At 45.5% G+C, this 19,962-nt stretch overlaps 1 protein-coding gene across 7 annotated transcripts in view; it reads left to right on the top strand.

Moving 5' to 3' along the window:
* Positions 1-965: 965 nt before the first annotated feature.
* The window catches only part of Pisd (phosphatidylserine decarboxylase), a 41,786-nt gene continuing 22,789 nt past the window's right edge, over positions 966-19,962 (top strand). The window contains exons 1-3 of one of the 7 annotated variants that reach the window (XM_045132402.1): positions 966-1,048; positions 7,361-7,440; positions 15,476-15,651. In XM_045132402.1, the coding sequence (XP_044988337.1) occupies positions 984-1,048; positions 7,361-7,440; positions 15,476-15,651 (321 nt within the window). In that variant the 5' untranslated portion in view covers positions 966-983. Of the gene's footprint in view, positions 1,049-1,252; positions 1,321-7,360; positions 7,441-15,475; positions 15,652-19,962 lie in introns of those variants that run through there. The other 6 variants (XM_045132403.1, XM_045132406.1, XM_045132404.1 and 3 more) reach the window with 6 other exon arrangements.

Raw genomic sequence — 19,962 nt, 5'->3', positions numbered from 1 at the left:
AAAAAAATCGGCTGGAGGGATGGCTTAGCGCTTAAGGAGCTTGACTGCAAAGCCAAAGGACTGAGGGTCACCCACATAAACCAGATGTACAAGAGGGTCCATGCATCTGGAGTTTGTTTGCAGTGGTAAAGGCCCTCTTTCTTGACTTTCTTAACTGCTATCTCTCTGCTTGCAAATAAATTAAATTAAATTAAAAAAAATATTTTTAAATGTTTAGATTATGGAATTTGAAGGCAGAAATTCTAAATTTTCTATTTTATGGCCCCAGCCCGTGTTGTGTGCCCTTCAGCAGACTGCTTATCCTCCCAGATTCTCAGGTGCTTTATCTTTAAAATGTGACGAAGTCTAAGGACTGGCTGCAGCCGCTGAGCACTTAATAGAAAGTGATACTTACTTGTATCACCCTCAAAATGGAAGCAAACTATAGCCAATAAAACCACCACAGGAATCTATTTTTGGGGGAGGGAGCGGGAATGAGGTAGGATCTGGTCCTAGCTTAGGGTGACCTCGAACTCACGGCCATCCTCTACCTCTGCCTCCCGAGTACCGGGAGTACCGGCTTCAGGAATCTGTATTTCCAGGTGATCCTGGAAGCTTCGTCTCTGGCAGCACAGTGGCGGGGAGTCACAAGGACATGACAGCACACGTGCAGAGAGCTCACAAAGGTCTGTCAGGGACCTCGGGTGATTTTCCGGGCACAGAAGTAAAGGAATGGCCACGAGACGGACGAAGACAGGCACCGGCGGGCCAGGCTCAACTTGGGCGCGGCGCCGGTTCCTCAAGGCCCACATGCCCTTCCGGCTCCCCGCACACGGTGCCAGAGCTGGGGAGGTCGGGAGCCACCGCAGGGGCGGAGTTGAGCGGCTTCCGGTCCCAGCCAGTCGCGCGCTCCTTATTGGTCCGCTGAGCCGCAGGCTGGTGACGTCACGCGCGGCGTCGGGCGTGTGAAAGGGGGCGTGGTCCGCCGCGGAGGCGGGGCCAAGATGGCGGCGTCCGTGGGGCACCCGTGTGTGAGGTTCCTGAGCGGAGTTGCGCCGTTGCGGAGCAGGTACCCCGGGGCGGGAGAGTGAGTGGGGCTCGGGGGCCGGGCGGGGTTCGGGAGAGGGGCTCGCCCTGCAGTTCGAGCGGAAGGGGCACGCGAGCCACCGTCGTTCACCTGGAGCTCGGAGGCAGGTGCTCCAGCCCGGGCTAAGGGAGGTCTGAAATTAGCCAGGGTGTGGCCTAAATAGTGTGGCTTTGGCTTTTCCAGCTAAGGTGGAAGTCAAACAAACGGAGTATGCCGTCGCTGGTCACTGAAGGGGAGACATTGCCTCTTCTCAGGTGTGTGTGCGTGTGTGTGTGTGTGTTCCTGGCAAGGGGCAGGTTCCTCATCTTTGACAGGAGAGAGAACCAGATTTGGTAATCTCTGGAGTGTCTTGGAATTAGAGTGCTGATTATCCCTGGTGACCTCTGGTTCCTAGAGGTGGAAAAGACAATAAGCGTCTTGTACATTACCCATCTACTCCTTTTTTTTTTTTTTTGTGGTAGGGTCTTACTCTAGCTCAGGCTGACCTGGAATTCACTATGTAGTCTTAGGGTAGCCTCAAACTCACGGCGATCCTCCTACCTCTACCTCCCAAGTGCTGGGATTAAAGGCGTGCACCAACCACGCCCAGCTCCGTGTACTCTTTTTATTTGTCTGTCTGAGACAGGGTTTAAACCCTGTAGCCCAAGCGGGCCTTGGAAGCCACTGTGTATCCAGAACTAGCCTCAGATTCCTGGTGATCCCCTTGCCTTGGTCTATCAAGTGCCTCCTAAGTGCTGGTACTTCAGGTGTGAGCAGTGGGGGGAGATCTCATACATATATTTTCTAATATATAGTGGAATGTGGATTAAATCTCTCAAGAAGAAATTATATGTAATATATGTGTGTATATAAATATACATAGGTATTTTTTTTCTCCTCTCGAGATCTTAAGTTGACCCAGCCACTTAATTACCAAACGTGTCTCCAACTCTCAGTTTACCTCTCTGGCAAGGAGCTGTACCTAGGGCTGCTTCCTGAGAGGACAGTCGTTGTGCAGAAGTAGCATGGAAACATCTGAACTCTCAGAAAATGGATGAAAATGTTGATAGCTGTTTTGAGTCAGGTCAGTTCTGAGTCAGAGTCAGCTACCGGGTGTCATCGCAAATAGCTAAGGTTCGAAAGGTGAAAGACTCTTGTGTTTGTGGCAGGGTTTATTTTGTCACTGTGGATCAAAACTTGTGTGGTGACCAGAGGTGACTGAAGTTGCTGTAGCTTAAGCAAGTGAAAGGATCCCTGGTTTTGAATCAGAGGGAGCAGCAGCCGTCATGGGTCTTACTACGAGTCTCTCTCTCCCATCGTTAACTCTTCAGAAATGGTGTAGTGTTCTCAGGTGGGGTCTCCGCGATGTAGGAGCAGCTGTTAGGAATTGTACGGAAAGTTCTCTATGTTGTAATTTGTGTGTGTGTGTGTGTCAGGAGTGCTGTTTATGAGTCAGCCATTAATTCATCTAAAGTATGTCACGAGTTAGGAAGTCTTTATTTATTTATTCACTTACTTAGTGTGTGTGCGTACATGCTCATGCATGTGCCAACAACATGCACGTGGAGGTTAGAGAACAACTTTCAAGGGTAGTTCTTGCCTTCCTTCTTGTTTGAGGTAGAGTCCCTAGTTACTATGGATTGCTTCCTCTGGGAGCTTTCAGGAAGTTGTCCTGTCTCCACAGCTGTACCCACTGTAGCCACGCTGGGATTACAGAAGCCCACCGCAGCTTCCGGCTTTTACACGGGTCTGAGGAGCTGAACTCAGTTTCAGACTCAGCAGCTGTTGGTTGGGGCGATTGAAGTTTTTTTTTTTAATTTTTTTTGTTTGTTTGTTTATTTGTATTTGAGAGCGACAGGCATAGAGAGAAAGAGGCAAACAGAGAGAGAGAATATGAATGGGTGCGTCAGGGCCTCCAGCCACTGCAAAAGAACTCCAGACGTGTGCGCCCCCTTGTGCATCTGGCTAACGTGGGTCCTGGGGAATTGAGCCTCAAACCTGGGTCCTTAGGCTTCACAGGCAAACGCTTAACCACTAAGCCATCTCTCCAGCCCACTATTGAAGTTTTTACCGGCACTTCAGGTGATAGCATCAGGCAAGCCTGGACAGCAGAAGCTAGGGAGTGGTTACATGAGAAAGATAACCATCCAGAAAGATTTATGGCACCCTTACCATTGTAAAGCAGGGCACAGGAGAGCAGGAAATGAAAAATTTAAAGATATATTTGAGAGTTTGTTTGGAGATTATAGCAGGAGAGTGTGGCTATTCACATACCCTTTACCAATGACCCTTGACTGAAGACTAGTCCTTCTCTATCTGGGTAAGGACATTCTCTTTGACCGAGCATGCAGAGTGGTGAGGGAGGAAGGGGACACCCGCACAGCCAGCCAGCCAGATCAGCGGAATCAACCCTGGCAAAAAATGGGATGACAGATATTGCAGCCAGATCACCCTCACATCCTAAAAGAAATGTTTGAAATAGGCCTTATATTCTAGGAAACTTTACATTTACTAGAAGAGAAGAACACTTTACCAAATAATTTTAATATAAGATGGAATAGGAGATATAGCTCTCAAAAGTGCTGAGATTAAAGGTGTGTGCCACCTTGCCCAGCTCTCATAGCTTTTGAAAACGGGAGAGACTATAAGGACTATAGTTAAGTGTTACCACCATGAGTGTAAAATCTTAAAATTATTATAGTATGAAAACCTCCCCCCCCCAAAAAAAAAAAGCCGGGCATGGTGGCACACACCTTTAATCCCAGCACTCGGGAGGCAGAGGTAGGAGGATCGAGATGAGTTCGAGGCTACCCTAAGACTACCTTTGCCTCCCGAGTGCTGGGATTAAAGGTGTGTGCCACCATGCCTAGCTTACAAATGAGTTTTGAATGCCACCCCACTGGTGATATTTCACCTACATAAGAAATCTGCTAAGGCCAATGGAAGACTGGGGCTGCCCTACACCCATCCAAAATTGGTGAGGCATACATCACACAAGCCTGCACAGAGCTCTGGGTGTTGGTGAGCAGGCAAACTGCTTCAGGGTTGCTGGGGAGGCTGAGTTCAAATTCAAAGTGGGAAGATGTGGCTCTCTTTGCCACACAGCTCTATTTTTCTTTCCTTTCTTTGCTATTTTTCCCCTATGAATTTCTTTTTGTCTTTTGTGGGTTTTTTTTTTTTTGTTTGTTTGTTTTTGAGGTAGGCTCTCACTCTAGCCCAGGCTGACCTGGAATTCACTATGTATTCTCAGGGTGGCCTCAAACTCACAGTGATCTTCCTACCTCTGCCTCACAAGTGCTGGGATTAAAGGCGTGCGCCACCATGCCTGGCCCAGCCACACAGCTCTGAAAACCATCACTGTTTCTAAGCCCAAAGCAGACAGGAGCAGCAGCCAGAGGAGAAAGTCTTAAGGACCAATCAAGAGGAAGCCAAGGGGGTGGTCCCCAGGCTGTCTTGGATGAGTGCCTTATCCTGCATAACCAGTTCCACAGAGGGAACCATGTCTTTTTTTTAATTATGTGCATAATAATAAGTATTTAAGTAGGTCCCAGGCCCTGGTCCAAGGGTTTTATAAGATTGTCTTGCTCCTGATGAAACAGGTCCTGTTTTTGCAAGTGGAGAAATTGAGGGTTGCACTTAAGAAATTTCTGGAGGCCACATAGATAATGAAGAGCAGAATCTGAATATGAGCCATACAGAGCTGAGGGCATTATTATTATTACTATTATTATTTTCGTTTTACGAGGTAGGGTCTCACTCTGACCCAGGCTGACCTGGAATTAACTATGTAGTCTCAGGGTGGCTTTGAACTCACGATGATCCTCCTATCTCTGCCTCCCCAGTGTTGGGATTAAAAGCGTGAGCAACCATGCCCAGCTAATTTTTTTATATTTATTTATTTATTTTTGAGGCAGGGTCTCACTCTAATCCAGACTGACCTGGAATTCACTATTTAGTCTCAGGGTGGCTTTGAACTCATGGCGATCCTCCTACTTCTGCCTCCCAAGTGCTGGGCTTAAAGGCGTGTACCACCACACCCAGATTGATTTATTTTAATTTTTTTGTTTATTTTATTTACTTGAGAGCAACAGACAGAGAGAGAAAGAGGCAGATAGAGAATGGGTGCGCCAGGGCCTCGAACCTCTGCAAACAAACTCCAGATGCATGTGCCACCTTGTGCATCTGGCTTATGTGGGTACTGGGCAATCGAGCCTCGAATCTGGGTCCTTTGGCTTTGTAGGCAAATACCTCAACTGCTAAGCCATCTCTCCAGCCCTTTTTTTCATTTTTCAAGGTAGGGTCTCACTCTGTCCCAGGCTAACCTGGAATTCACTGTGTAATCTCATGCCGATCCTCCTCCATCTGCTTCCTGAGTGAAGGTTTAAGTCGCACACCACCATGCTTGGCTGGAACTTTTCTTTAAACAACAACAACAAAAAAGTGCTGGGCGTGGTGGTGCATGTCTTTAATCCCAGCACCTGGGAGGCAGAGGTAGGTGGATCACCACCATGAGTTCAAGGCCACCCTGAGACTATGTAGTGAATTCTAGTCAACCTGGGCTAGAGCAAGGCCCTATTTCAAACAAAGAAAAAAGAAAACAAAAATGAAGCTGGGCGTGGTGGCGCATGCCTTTAATCCCAGCACTTGGGAGGCAGAGGTAGGAGGATCACAGTGAGTTCGAGGCCACCCTGAGACTCCATAGTGAATTCCAGGTCAGCCTGGGCTAGAGTGAGACCCTAACTCAAAAAAAAATCAAAAAAACAAAAAAGGTACCTAAGTCTGATAATAGTTTATCTGTATAGGCTATGATAACACTATCCATAAGGTAAATAGTATGGCATAAAAGTCATAAATGCAGTTCAGTTTTTCCACAAAAAAATAGCAATTTAGAAATTTCCTATTTCTATCATAAAGGGCTTCAAAGAAATTAGAAATATTTACTGTTGAGGATGTAGTTTTCTTGAATTAGATTTCAGGTCAATATTTGGGTTACTGGAGTGTGATTAAGGGGAAATCCAATTATTAACTAAATTTGTATTAATGCTTTCCTTGCTGGCATAGTCATTTATTGCCACTAGGGATATATCTAATTTCTCCCAGGGACACAAGGCTATCTTAGATCGTGAGGCTGTGGAAATAGCTAGTAATTGTTTCTCAGAGTCCATGAAACCTGTTTACTTTGTCAATTTAGCTTTTCTGCAAAGCAGCTGCAAAAGACAATGGAAAACAATGGAAGGAAGGAGGGAGGAAGGAAAGGAAAGAGGGAGGAAAAGTTTAAACGAGTTAAGGTGGCTAGACGTGAAATTAAGTAGCTCACAATACCACCTCCACCCAGTGTACACATGTCAGGTACCAGCTTCGGCCGCTAGGACCTGAGGCTGTCAGCGCAGCTGTGTGCAGGGTTGAGCACAGCTCCTCCTGTGTGGTGCACAGGCAGAGGGCCTGTGAGGAATGCTTGTTTGCCTCCCTGCTGCTTATGGTCCTTTCTGAAAAAAAGCCTTGTATTGCAAAGTAGTGTCAGACTGACTTACCAATCGCTATAACAATTTGTTGTTAGCAGGAATTCATTACTAATGATTAGACAACACCACCCACATTTCCTCATTAAAAAAATAAGTTGGGGGCTGGAGAGATGGCTTAGTGGTTAAACGCTTGCCTGTGAAGCCTAAGGACCCCGGTTCGAGGCTCGGTTCCCCAGGTCCCACGTTAGCCAGATGCACAAGGGGGCGCACGCGTCTGGAGTTCGTTTGCAGTGGCTGGAAGCCCTGGCACGCCCATTCTCTCTCTCTCCCTCTATCTGTCCTTCTCTCTGTGTCTGTCACTCTCAAATAAATAAATTAATTAATTAATTTAAGCATTTGGGAGGCAGAGGTGATAGGATCACTGTGAGTTCGCAGCTACCCTGAGGCTACTACATGGTGAATTCCAGGTCAGCCTGGGCTAGAGTAAGACCCTACCTCAAAAAAAAAAGAGAAAAAGCCAATATGAACTTTCTGAAAATATATTTAATTTTTTAAAATTTATTTACAAGCAGAGACAGAGAGAATGGGCATGCCAGGGCCTCCAGCCACTACAAATAACTCCAGATGCGTGCACCACTTTGTGCATATGACTCCACGTGGCTACTAGCGAATCAAACCTAGGTCCTTAGACTTTGCAGGCAAGCACCTTAACCACTGAGCATCTCTCAAGGCCCCATTAACTTTATTATTTTTTTATTGACAGCTTCTATGATTATAAACAGTATCCCATGGTAATTCCCTCCCTCCCCCCACCTAATTTTATTTTTAACGGTTCATCTTTGCTTGGTTCTAGGCTGCGTGACTGTGAATACACTACCATGAGCTGTTTCCTGCGGTCCTTACCAAAGCTGCCACTTCGAGCCTTTAGCACAGGTAAGGAGTGTTGGTAAGCAGTGTTCGGCGCTGAGGGTGGTTAGAGGTCATTGAAATGTCTGTGAAGTGCATAGGGTATGTGACACCTAAAAATCACTGAAACCTCAGTGAATACTAGCATTTTTGATTTTTATTATGTATTTATTTATTTTTGGTTTTTCAAGGTAGGGTCTCAATCTACCCCAGGCTGACCTGGAAATCGGTAGTTTCAGGGTGGCCTTGAACTCACAGTGATCTGCTTACCTCCCAAGTGCTGGGATTAAAGGCATATGTTACTACACCCAGCTATTTTTTTTTGTTGTTGTTGTTGTTTTTGAGGCAGGGTCTCATTCTAGCTCAGGCTGACCTAGAACTCACTATGTAGTCTCAGGCTGGCCTTGAACTCATGGTGGTCCTCCTACCTCTGCTTCCTGAGTGCTGGAATTAAAGGCATGCACCACTATGCCCAACTTGCACCCAATTTTTTTGTTACTGTTGTTTTTGTTTTAATTTTTATTCTTTGAGGCAAGCCCAATGGATTGCCTTTTTGGTTTTTGGTTTTTCGAGGTAGGGTCTCTAGTCCAGGCTGACCTGGAATTAACTCTGTCATCTCAGGGTGGCCTTGAACTCATGGCAATCCTCCTACCTCTGCCTCCCGAGTGCTGGGATTAAAGGCGTGCGCCACCACGCCCGGCTACCTTTTTTTTTTTTTTTTTTAAATCCAAGAGTGAGAGAGAGAGAATTGGTGCTCCAAGGCTTCCAGCCACTGCAATCAAACTACAGACATGTGTACCACCTTGTGTGCCTGCGTCACTGTGCATCTGGCTTATGTGGGAGTTAAACATCAGTCCTTAAGCTTCACAGGCAAATGTCTTAACTGCTAAGTCATCTAGCCCTTGTTTTTTGTTTTTTGAGGTAGGGTCTCACTCTAGCCTAGGCTGACCTGGATAGGCTCTGGGTGGCCTCAAACTCATGGCGATCCTCCTATGTCTGCCTTTGAGTGCTAGAAGTAAGGGCGTGTGTCATCATCCCTGGCTTTTTTTTTTTCTATTTTTAGTATGCATTTGTGTGTGTGCATGTGTATGATGCATATGTGTGGGCATGCATGTGCCATGGCAGGCATGTGGAGGCCAGAGGATGACCTCGGGGTGTTCCTCTGTTCCCACCGTCTTTCATATAGGGCATCTTTTGCCATTGCTGCTTATGAGCTTCCAGATTCATGGCTCTCCCTCCAATTGCTGTAGGCTTGTTGAGATTGCACATTCAAGTGTCACCTTGTATCCAGCTTTGCTTGGGTGCTGAAGAGAATTTAACTAGGGTTAGCAGGGTGGCCAGCAAGCACCTTGAACCGCTGAGCCATCTGTCTCCACAGCCCTGCATTGTTGGGTATTTGTTTCTAGTCTTTTCTGTCACAGATAGTTCTGTAGTAATGCCTTTGTGCATTTTCAGGATATTTTTCTACAGGTAGAATTGTTGGGTGAAAAGGTTTTTGTAAGCAAGGCATGGTGGCACATGCCCATAATCCCAGCCCTCAGCCTCCTGAGACAGAAAGATTATAAGTTTGAAGCCTGATAATCTCCTTTGAGAATAAAATAAGACAATTAATGAGAACAACAAAAAGCTTATTATCAGAATGGTAGTTAATAGGAACACATCTGGATGTTAGTTATTTAACTAGCAATTGCATGCTGGAACACACAGGGATGATACAAAGAGTGATGGGGGAGCTTCAGAAATGCACTTGGAGGGCTGGAGAGATGGCCTGCCAGTAAATGTTTGCCTATGAAGCCTAAGGACTCAGGTCCGATTCCCTAGTTCCCACATAAGCCAGATGTACAAGGTGGGTGTGTGCATCTGGAGTTTGCAGTGGCTGGAGGCCCAGGTGTGCCATTCTCTCTCTCTCTCTCTCTCTCTCACATGTGCACAGCCTCAAATAAATTTTATATATTTTTATATAAATTTTATATATATATATATTGTTGTTGTTGTTTTGTTTTTCCAAGGCAGGGTCTCACTCTAGCTCAGGCTGACCTGGAATTCCCTGTGTATTCTCAACATGGCCTTGAACTCACAGTGATCCTTTTACCTCTGCCTCCCAAGTGTTGGGATTAAAGGCATGCTCCACCATGCCCGACATTAAAATATTTTTTTAAAAAATGCTGCTATAATCTTTAGTTTGCTTTTATGAAGGGATAAAACCAGACGAGAGGTGATGGGATCTCTGCTTACTAGCCTATTTTTTTTATCATTTATTTTTTCCTTTTTTTTTCTTTTTCATTTTTTTTTCTCAATTTTTATTAACATTTTCCATGATTATAAAAAGTATCCCATGGTAATACCCTTCCCCCCTTCCCCCTTTGAAATTCCATTCTCCATCATATCCCCTCCCCATCTCAATCAGTATTTCTTTTATTTTGATGTCATGATCTTTTCCTCCTCTTATGATGGTCTTGTGTAGGTAGTGTCAGGCACTGTGAGGTCATGGATATCCAGACCATTTTATGTCTGGAGGGAGCACGTTGTAAGGAGTCCTACCCTTCCTTCGGCTCTTACATTCTTTCCGCCACCTCTTCCACATTAGACCCTGAGCCTTGGAAGGTGTGATTGAGATGTTACTCAGTACTCCAGTCACTTCTTTCTGGCACTATGATACCTTCTGAGTCATCCCAAAGTCACTGCCATCTGAAAAGAGAAGATTCTCTGCCCAAAGTGGGACTAGCGTTAATATAAGGGTATAAATATTAAGAGAAGTGCTTATTGGGCAGTTTGATAAGCATAGTGTATACATTTTTCCAGACATCAGATGTTACACCCCTAGGGCTCATGACTACCCCTGTTTTATTACTAGCCTATTTTGAAAGCAAGAGAAGGACCTGGAAATAAAGTTGGTTGTGGTGGCTCATGCCTGTAATCCCAGGGCTTGGGAGCTGAGGCAGGAGAATTGCCTCAAGTTTAAGTCCACTTAGGGCTAGAGTGAGACCCTGTTTCAAAAAACCAAGCAACAAACTAACCAACCAACCATCCATCCTTCCTATCTATATAAATAAGGAGAGGATGGCATAGTAGCAAGTATTGGCAGTGTGAGCCTAGTCAATCCAGGCTCTTGACTCAGTCCATCACTTCATCACGAAGCAGCTCAGAACAAGAAACACAAAAGGTGTTGACAGTGTGAGCCAAGTCAGCCCAGGCTATCGATTCAGTCCATCATTTCTCTCATCATTTAAGGAGCTCAGAATGAGAACAACAAAAGGCATTTTGCTTGTTGACAAGTATTTCTGGGTCAGAGGTACAATATTTGTTGTTAGTAGGAATTCATTACTAATGATTAGACAACAACACCCACATTTCCTCATTAAAAAAAATAAGTTGGGCCAGGTATGGTGGCGCATGCCTTTAATCCCAGCACTTGGGAGGCAGAGGTAGGAGGATCGCTGTGAGTTCGAGGCCACCCTGAGACTCCATAGTGAATTCCAGGTCAGCCTGGCTAGAGTGAGACCCTACCTCGAAAAACCAAAAACAAAAAAAAAATAACTTGGGCTGCAGATGTGTGTCAGTAGCACAGCACTTGCCCAGCATGTGCAAGGCCTAGGTTCAGTCGCTCGCAGCACAAAGCAGTGAAACACGTCCCAGAGCCGGGTGTGGTAGCACGTGCCTGCAGCCCCTGCACTTAGGAGGCAGAGGCAGGGCATCAGGAATTCAACTTTTTCCTGGACTGCGTGAGGACCCCAACTCAGAAAACCAAAACCAGGCTAGAGAGATGATGGCTTAGTGGTTAAGATGCTTGCTTCTGAAGCCTTAGGACCCAGGTTCAAGTCTCCAGATCTCAAATAAGATGCACTTGGTGGCACATGCATCTGGAGTTCTTTTGCAGTGGCTGGAAGCTCTAGTGTACCAATTCTCCATCCATCCCCCCCGCCCTCTCTGTGTGTGTGTGCTTGCCTCCCTCTCTCTCTAATAAATAAATAAAAATTAAATAAATAAATAAACAGCCAGGCGTGGTGGCACATGCCTTTATTCCTAGCACTCGGGAGGCAGAGGTAGGAAGCTCACTGTAAGTTTGTAAATTTGAGGCCACCGTCACCTACAGAGTGAATTCCAGGTCAGCCTGGGCTAGAGTGAGACCCTACCTTGAAAAACCAGTACTTGGAGAGATAAACACTTTGACACACTAGGCTGACACCGCAGTTCAGATCCCCAGAACCCAATAAAGCTGGATGCTGTTAATCTCAGCGCTCATACAGTGAGATGGGGAGGCAGAGGCAAGAAGAAGTGGAGTTTCTGGGCCAGCTCGCCTGGCACACGCAGCAGCAAAGAACCAAAGGCCCTACCTCGGGGCAAGGAAGCTGAGGACTGCACTGGACATTGTCCTCTAGCTTCCACACGTGTGTCATGGTGCATGCACACCTTCACTTAAACAACTACAGAAACCAAAAGCAGAAATACAGACAGCCACAGCCCACCACTAACACACAGTGATGTAGGTGTGGACTAAATTTCCTTCCAGCTGAAAGCCAAAAGTGCAGTTTAATGTTTGCTTTTATGCAGGCTGTCTATTCAGCTCATGAGGGTTTGTTTCCTTTTAATTGTTTTTTAAATATTTATTGGGGAGAGGCAGATAGAGAGAATGGGAGCACCAAGGACTCCAGCCACTTCAGACAAACTCCAAATTCATGCACTACCTTGTGCATCTGGCTTACATGGGCACTGGGGCATCGAACCTAGGTCCTTAGGCTTCACAGGCAAGCACCTTAACCACTAAGCCATCTCTCCAGCCCCTTTAAAAAATATTTATGGGGCCTAGAGAGATGACTTAGAGGTTAAGCGCTTGCCTGTGAAGCCTAAGGACCCTGGTTCAAGGCACGAATCCCCAGGACCCACATTAGCCAGATGCACAATGGGCCTCATGGGTCTAGAGTTTGTTTCCAGTGGCTGGAGGCCCTGCCATGTCCATTCTCTTCCTCCGACCCCCCCACCGCCTCTCTCCCTCTCCCTCCCTCCCCCCTCTCTCTCTGTTGCTTTCAAATAAATAAATAAAAATAAACAAAAAAAATTTATTAGCTGGAGAGATGGCTTAGTGGTTGAGGTGTTTGCCTGCCAAGTCAAAAGGTTCCCAGTTCGATTATCCAGGACCCATATAAGCCAGATGCACAAGGAGGCACATGCATCTGGAGTTCGTCTGAAGTAGCTGGAGGTCCTGGCGCACCCATTCATATTCTCTCTCTCTCTCTCTCTCCACCTCTTTCTCCCTCAAATAAATGAATAAATAAAATATATTTTTTGAAAATGTTTATTTATTTATTTATTTGTAACATGAGAGGGAGAGAATATGGGTACTGTAGCCATTGCAAATGAACTCTGGGTACATGCATCACTTTGTGCATCTGGCTATATGTGGGTACTGGAGAATGAAACACCAGTTGTTAGCTGTTGCAGGCAAATGCCTTATCCACAGAGCCATCACTCCAATCCCCTCCCCTCTTTTTTTCTTTTTCTTTTTTTTTTTATGGGGGAGGGAGAGAATTAGCGCTCCAAGGCCTCCAACCACTGCAATCAAACCAGAAATGTGTGCGCCACCTAGTGCACATGTGCAACCTTGTGCACTTGCATCACCTTGTGCATCTGGCTCTTGTGGGACCTGGAGAGTCAAATTTGGGTCCTTAGATTTTGCAGGCAAGTCCTTAATCACTAAGCCATTTTTTCAGCCATATACACACACACACACACACACACACACATATAATTTTAGTTGAGAGGACAAGAGAGAGGCAGATAGAATGGGTGCACCAGGACCTCCAGCCACTCCAAACAAACCAGATACATGTGCCACCTTTTGCATCTGGCTTATGTGGGTACTGGGGAATCAAACCTGGGTCCTCAGGCTTCATATGCAAACTGCTAAACCTCTAAGCCATCTCTCTCTCTAGCCCTGCTTGTTTTTCATTGTATATATTTAAGACATAAAATGTGACTTTGTGTGAGAGAGAGTGTGTACACATGCCAGGTCCTTTTGCCACTTCAAAAAAAATCTAAACGCTTGTAACACTTTTTGTATCCAGCTCATATGGGTGGCTTGGGACTTGGACCCTGGAAACCAAGACTTTCAAGCAAGTGCTTTTCACTGTTAAGCCATTTTCCCAGCAATGTGTTAATGTGTTTTTTGGTTGGTCGATTGGGTCTTTATTTATTTTTCTTTCCTTTTTTTTTTTTTTTTTTTTTTTTTTTTTTTTGTTTTTCGAGGTAGGGTCTCACTCTGGCTCAGGCTGACCTGGAATTCACTATGGAGTCTCAGGGTGGCCTCGAACTCTCGGAGATCCTCCTACCTCTGCCTCCCGAGTGCTGGGATTAAAGGCGTGCGCCACCACGCCCGGCTCTTTCTGTTTTTTAAGGTAGTCTCACTCTAGTTCAGGCTGACCTGGTATTCACTATATAGTCTCAGAGTGGCCTTGAACTCTTGGTAATCTTCCTACCTCTGCCTCCCAGGGTGGCTTTTTTGTTTTTGGGGTTTTGTTTGTTTGTTTGTTTGTTTGTTTGTTTGAGAGAGCTCTTGCTATGTAGCCTAGGCTGGCCTCAAACTCACAATCCTTCTGAGTGCTAAGATTACAAGCACATACCACCACCTTTGTCAGTGTTGCATTCAGGTTCATATTGCTGGCAGAAAACACCTGACCAAGAGCAGCTTGTGGGGGAAAAAATGGTTTATTTTGGCATGCAGAGTCGAGGGAAAGCTCTACAATGGCAGGGGAAAATGGTGATATGAGCAGAAGGTGGACATCACCTTCTGGCCCACATTGGATGGACAGCAGCTACAGGAGAGTGTGTCAAACACTGCCAAGAAGAAACTGGCTATAATCCCCGTAAGTCTTTCCTTAGCAACACACTGTCTCCAGGAGGCCTTAATTCCCAAATTGCCATCAGCTGGGGACCTAGCATTCAGAACACCTAAATTTATGGGGCACACTGGAATCAAACCATCACAATCAGCAACAGGATGATTCTTTTTAGTCTTTTTTTTTTTTTTGGTTTTTCAAGGTAGGGTCTCACTCAAGCTCAGGCTGACCTGGAATTCACTATGTAGTCTCAGAGTAGCCTCAAACTCATGGCAATCCTTCTACCCCTGTCTCCCAAGTGCTGGAATTAAAGGCGTGCACCATCATTTTTTCGGCCTTCTTTTTAGTTTCTTAAAGGTAGGGTCTCACTTTAGTCCAGGCTCACCTGGAATTCACACTGTAGTCTCAGGCTGGCCTCGAACTGACCATGATCCTCCTCCCTCTGCTTCCAGAGTACTAGGATTAATGACATGCAACACCACGCCTGGCTTTTTTTTTTCGTTCCTTCAATTTTTTAAGGTAGGGTCTTGCTCTCGCCAAGGCTTACTTGGAGTTCCCTATGTAGTCTCAGGGTGGCTTCAAACTGAGAGCAATCCTCCTACCTCTTATCTCCCAAGGACTGGGATTAAAGGAATTGGCCACCACACCCAGATTTTTTTTTTCTTCATTTAGTTATTTGAGAAAGAGAGAGAGAAAGAGGCAGATAAAGAATGGGCCTGTTAGGGCCTTCAGCCACTGTAAACAAATTCCAGACACATGTGCCCCCTTGTTCATCTGGCTTATGTGGGTCCTAGGGAGTTGAACCTGGGTCCTTTGGCTTTGCAGCCAAATGCCTTAACTGCTAAGCCATCTCTCCAACCCCCAGATTTTTTTAAGGTGTCAGGGATTGAACCTAGGGCTTTGTGCATACTCTCCAAGCACTGTGCCACTGATCCCTAGCCCTGATTTGACATTTTGTTCTGAAATAGGGTGTAAGTTACCCAGGCTGGTCTTGAACTTGTTCTGAGGCCCAGGCAAGTCTTGAGCTTGCGGTCCTCCTGCCTTAGCCTTGGTTACCTCGCAGGCTAGCTCAGTTCATTGTTTTCGGGCCCGGTTCTCTGGTGGCAGTGGAGGTGCACTGTGGTTCCTTTTCCTGGTGCTCCAATGGCTGCTACTTTTGCAGGCAAGACTCTTTCTTAGTTCTTTCTTCCAGACTCAGAATCTTCATGTCTTTTGTTTTGATGTTACAGGTACCAGGAAAATCCACACTGCTCCAGTTCGAACCTTACTCCTACTGCGACCCCTGCCCATCTTGGTGGCAACCGGTGGTGGGTATGCAGGGTACCGGCAGTATGAGAAATATAGGGAGCGAAAGCTCGAGGAGCTGGGATTGGAGATTCCACCCAAACTGGCTGGTCACTGGGAGGTAGGAACAAGGTGGACGTGGACGGCCTTGTCTTTGTATGCAGCATGTCTCTCTGTCACTTTCCAAACTGAGAAAACATGCTTGCTTTCTTGGATTTTAATCTCTGGTGGGTTTGGGGCAGATGCTGGTTCTGGCATCTTGGCTACTCTCATCCTTCTCAGGCTGAGAAGAGGGAAGCTGTTGGCTTTTGTGATGTGCACTAATTCTCACTGAGAACCAGACTACAATGCCAAATTTCTTTATCATTATTAATCAAAATGCTCTTCACAAATCATACTCACACCAGAGGGGCAGCATGCAGTGTTGAGCTGCACGTCATACAGAGTCATATGGCATGAAGCATCTTCGATGTTCTCAGGGCCCAAAATGATCCTGACTCAGAGTAACAGTCAATAAATTCGGAATACATCATAGAGATGTAAGTGTATGTGCCGGGCATGGTGGTGCACACCTTTATTTTCACAATTTTTATTAATATTTTCCATAATTATAAAAAATATCCCATGGTAATACCTCCCCCCCCAGCACTTTCCCCTTTGAAATTCCATTCTTCATCATATTACCTCCCCCCTCTCAATCATTGTACTTACAGATAAACAATACCAACCTATTAAGTAGCCTCCTCCCTTCCTTTCTCTTCCCTTTATATCTCCTTTTTAACTTACTGGCCTCTGCTACTAAGTATTTTCCTTCTCATGCAGAAGCCCAATCATCTGTAGCTAGGATCCACATATGAGGGAGAACATGTGGCGCTTGGCTTTCTGGGCCTGGGTTACCTCACTTAGAATAATCCTTTCCAGATCCATCCATTTTTCTGCAAATTTCATAACTTCATTTTTCTTTACCGCTGAGTAGAACTCCATTGTATAAATGTGCCACATCTTCATTATCCACTCATCAGTTTTGGGACATCTAGGCTGGTTCCATTTCCCAGCTATTATAAATTGAGTAGCAATAAACATGGTCAAGCACGTACTTCTAAGGAAATGTGATGATTCCTTAGGATATATGCCTAGGAGTGCTATAGCTGGGTCATATGGAAGATCAATCTTTAGCTGTTTTAGGAACCTCCACACTGATTTCCACAATGGCTGGACCAGATTGCATTCCCACCAGCAGTGTAGAAGGGTTCCACTTTTTCCATGGTGCACGCCTTTAATCCAGTACTTGGGAGGCAGAGGTACTAGGATCGCTGTGACTTTGAGGCCACCCTGAGACTACATAGTGAATACCAGGTCAGCCTGGGCTAGGGAGAAAAAAAAAAAAAAAAGATGTAAGTTTAAAAGGTGCCTTTTGTTCATCTATAAGAAAATCGACCTGTGTCAGAGACTCTCCATGGCTGATACAAGAAGAGGGTGAGGGATGAGGCCTCTGTATTTGGATGGAATAGCACGTTTAGATTTTCTCAAAACCCACTCGTGTTGTTCATCCAGCCCAACTATAGCCAGTGTGATAGGATTTCCAGTGCCAGGGCATCAGGGTGCTGATAGCACATCACCACCAGGCGCCTGGGCAAGCTGAGTGAGCTTGGATATGTCACTTCCTAGCTGGTCCTCAGTGTCTAACTGTAAAGTAGAAGTTGGAGCAGAATATAAATCTAAACTTCCTTCTAGAATCTTTTTTTTTTTTTTTAATAAAAAATGCTAAACTTGGGCTGGAAAGATGGCTCAGCCTTTAAGGTGCCAGGGCTTCTAGCCACTGTAAATGAGTTCCAGATGCATACACCACCTTGCACATCTGGCTTACATGGATCCTAAGGAATCAAACCTGAGTCCTTGGGTTTTGCAGGCAAAAACACCTTAATAGCTAAGCCATCTCTCCAGGCCTCACTCTTTTTAATTCCAACAAAGATCATTTGAGTTCCACGCATATATTTATTTGAGTTCTCCATATATTTCTTCAAAGTTGCTTCTTCTCAGACAGCATCTTTGTTTTCTTTGCATTAGTATAAGTAAGTCCTGGTACTAGTCCCATTTTTCCATTAAAGATGCCGCAGAAATTTGTCCCTTTCTTGCGTTTTCCCTTTTTCCACTGAGCATGCTTTTGAGTAAAGGTCTTTGTGCCAGCTTCCGCATCTCCCATTTCATTCTGCAGTGCAGTTACCCTCTTGGTTGTAAATCGGTCTTCATGTTAGACCAGGCGTCACAGCAAACCCAGCCGTGATGCCCGCTGCCACTCTTAGCTGCTGTAGAGCAAGGGCCGTGAGCCCCAGCCTCCAAGCAGATGGTCCTCCAGCTGTGTCTGGTCACCCTATCCAGAGTGTTTTCAAAAGATTTTTTAAAATTTATTTCATAAATAAATGAAGGAATGAATATGGGCATATCACAGCCTCTGGCCACTGCAAACAAACGCCAGACGCGGCTCCACTTTGTTCATCTGGCTTATGTGCGTACTGGGGAATTGAGCCTTTAATCACTTAGCCATCTCTCCAGCCCCAGAGCCCTCCTTTCTTTTCTTTTCTTTTGGTTTTGACCATTTTGCTCCAATATAATCTAATGTTAAGATTTAAGGACTTCAGCCAGGCACGGTGGTGCACACCTTTGATCCCAGCACTCAGCAGGCAGAGGTAGGAAGGATTGTCATGAGTCAAGGCCACCCTGAGACTACATAGGGCATTCCAGGTCAGCCTGGGCTAGAGGGAGACCCTACCTTGAAAATAAAAAATTTTTAAAAAAAAGGATTTAAGGACTTCTTTTTTCTCCCTCTCTACCACTGCGCTCCATACCAGTCCTCCTTTATTTTACTTTGAGAAAGAGTTTTGCTCCATTGCCCACACTGGTCCCAATCGTGTGATATAACCCTGCCTCATTCTCTCCAGCAGCTGGGAGTTAGAGGTCAGTACCACTGTCCCTAGATTTCACTGGATTTTTAAGAATCTTAGGAAACTATGATTTAGTCAGCTCGCCATACATATTTGGATGTGGCAGCTACCCTGCAAGAGAATTGTCTGCGTTTCACCCCTTTGCCTGCATGCGTGCCCACACCTGTTCATATAACCTTGCTCTGTAAAATAAATTACCTCAGATCAAAAAGCAAAGCAAACAAACACCGGGCTGGAGAGATGGCTTAGTGGCTAAAACGCTTGCCTGCGAAGCCTAATGGCCCAGGTTCACTTTCCCAGGACCCACGTAAGCCAGATGCACAAGGTGGCCTTGTGTTTGGAGTTCATTTGCAGTGGCTGGAGGCACTGGTGTGCTCATATTCCTTTTCTCACTCTCTGTCCCTCTTTCTCTCATAAATAAATAAAAAATTTAAAAGCATGTTGAAAATGACTAATGCAAAGTTCTGTGGTAGTCCATCACAACATCCTTACGGTGGAGTACTTACTTGTATAGTATTTGAGTCACACTTTCAAAGAATGCTGTGCTATCTCCCATGTGGTTTCTGATTCTTCTGTACATATGTTAGTCTCAAGATCAACTAAGTGCTTGTAAACATAGGCAGCACCAAGTATATGATTATCTGACTCCATCAAGTGCTAGACCCACACCTGACACTTGTCACGCTGACTCATCCTGTAACGAGCTTGTACGCTTTCAGGAAGTCCCCACCCATTTCAGAGATATCCCAAGGAAATCTTAACTTGGAAGAAATCTGTTACTTCCAAATCATAAAAGCCCAGTGCTGGTAGTTCTCTCTCTCTCTGTTTTTTCTTTTCTTCTTTCACATCTTCTATTTGTAGCATGTCTAAGTTGACACCTGAGAAATGATTGTAAAGAGGATGGGCTGACTGACTTAAATCTGGAGCCTGGACAGTGACGGGGAATGGCCCCATGCAGTCTAAGGTCTCAAGCAAGTACCCGTTAGTGAAGAATGGGTGTAAGTTAGCTATTGATCCTTGAGTTGGGTAAAATGGCCATAGGACCACTCTAGAATTCTCAAGTAGGATGCCAACATTTGAGTTTCTAAAGGAAAAATGGAGAGATGGCTTAGTGGTTAAGGCACTTGCTGCAAAGCCAAAGGACCCATGTTCAATTCCCCAGTACCCATGTAAAGGCAGGTCCAAGGTGGTGTGTGCATCTACAACTCATTTGCTATGGCTGGAGGCCCTGACAGGCCCATTCTCTGTGTGTGTGTGTGTGTGTGTGTGTGTGTGTGTGTGTGTCTCTCTCCTGAATAAATAAATGAAACATGTTTAAAAAGAGAAAATGGTGTGCACCCAGCGTTAACATGACAGGGTCTCACGAGCGGCAGTAGGTTGAAGAGAGTCCTGCACCGGCAGCACCCCATCTTACTTGGCTGCGTACACTGCCCGTGCAACTGAAGGATTTTCCAGATCTGACCTGTAGTTAATGTGGCACTTTGAAAGTG

This window comes from Jaculus jaculus, chromosome 13 (genome assembly GCF_020740685.1).
Source record: "Jaculus jaculus isolate mJacJac1 chromosome 13, mJacJac1.mat.Y.cur, whole genome shotgun sequence".
Lineage (NCBI taxonomy): Eukaryota > Metazoa > Chordata > Mammalia > Rodentia > Dipodidae > Jaculus > Jaculus jaculus.
This window is presented reverse-complemented; position numbering and strand designations above follow the sequence as displayed.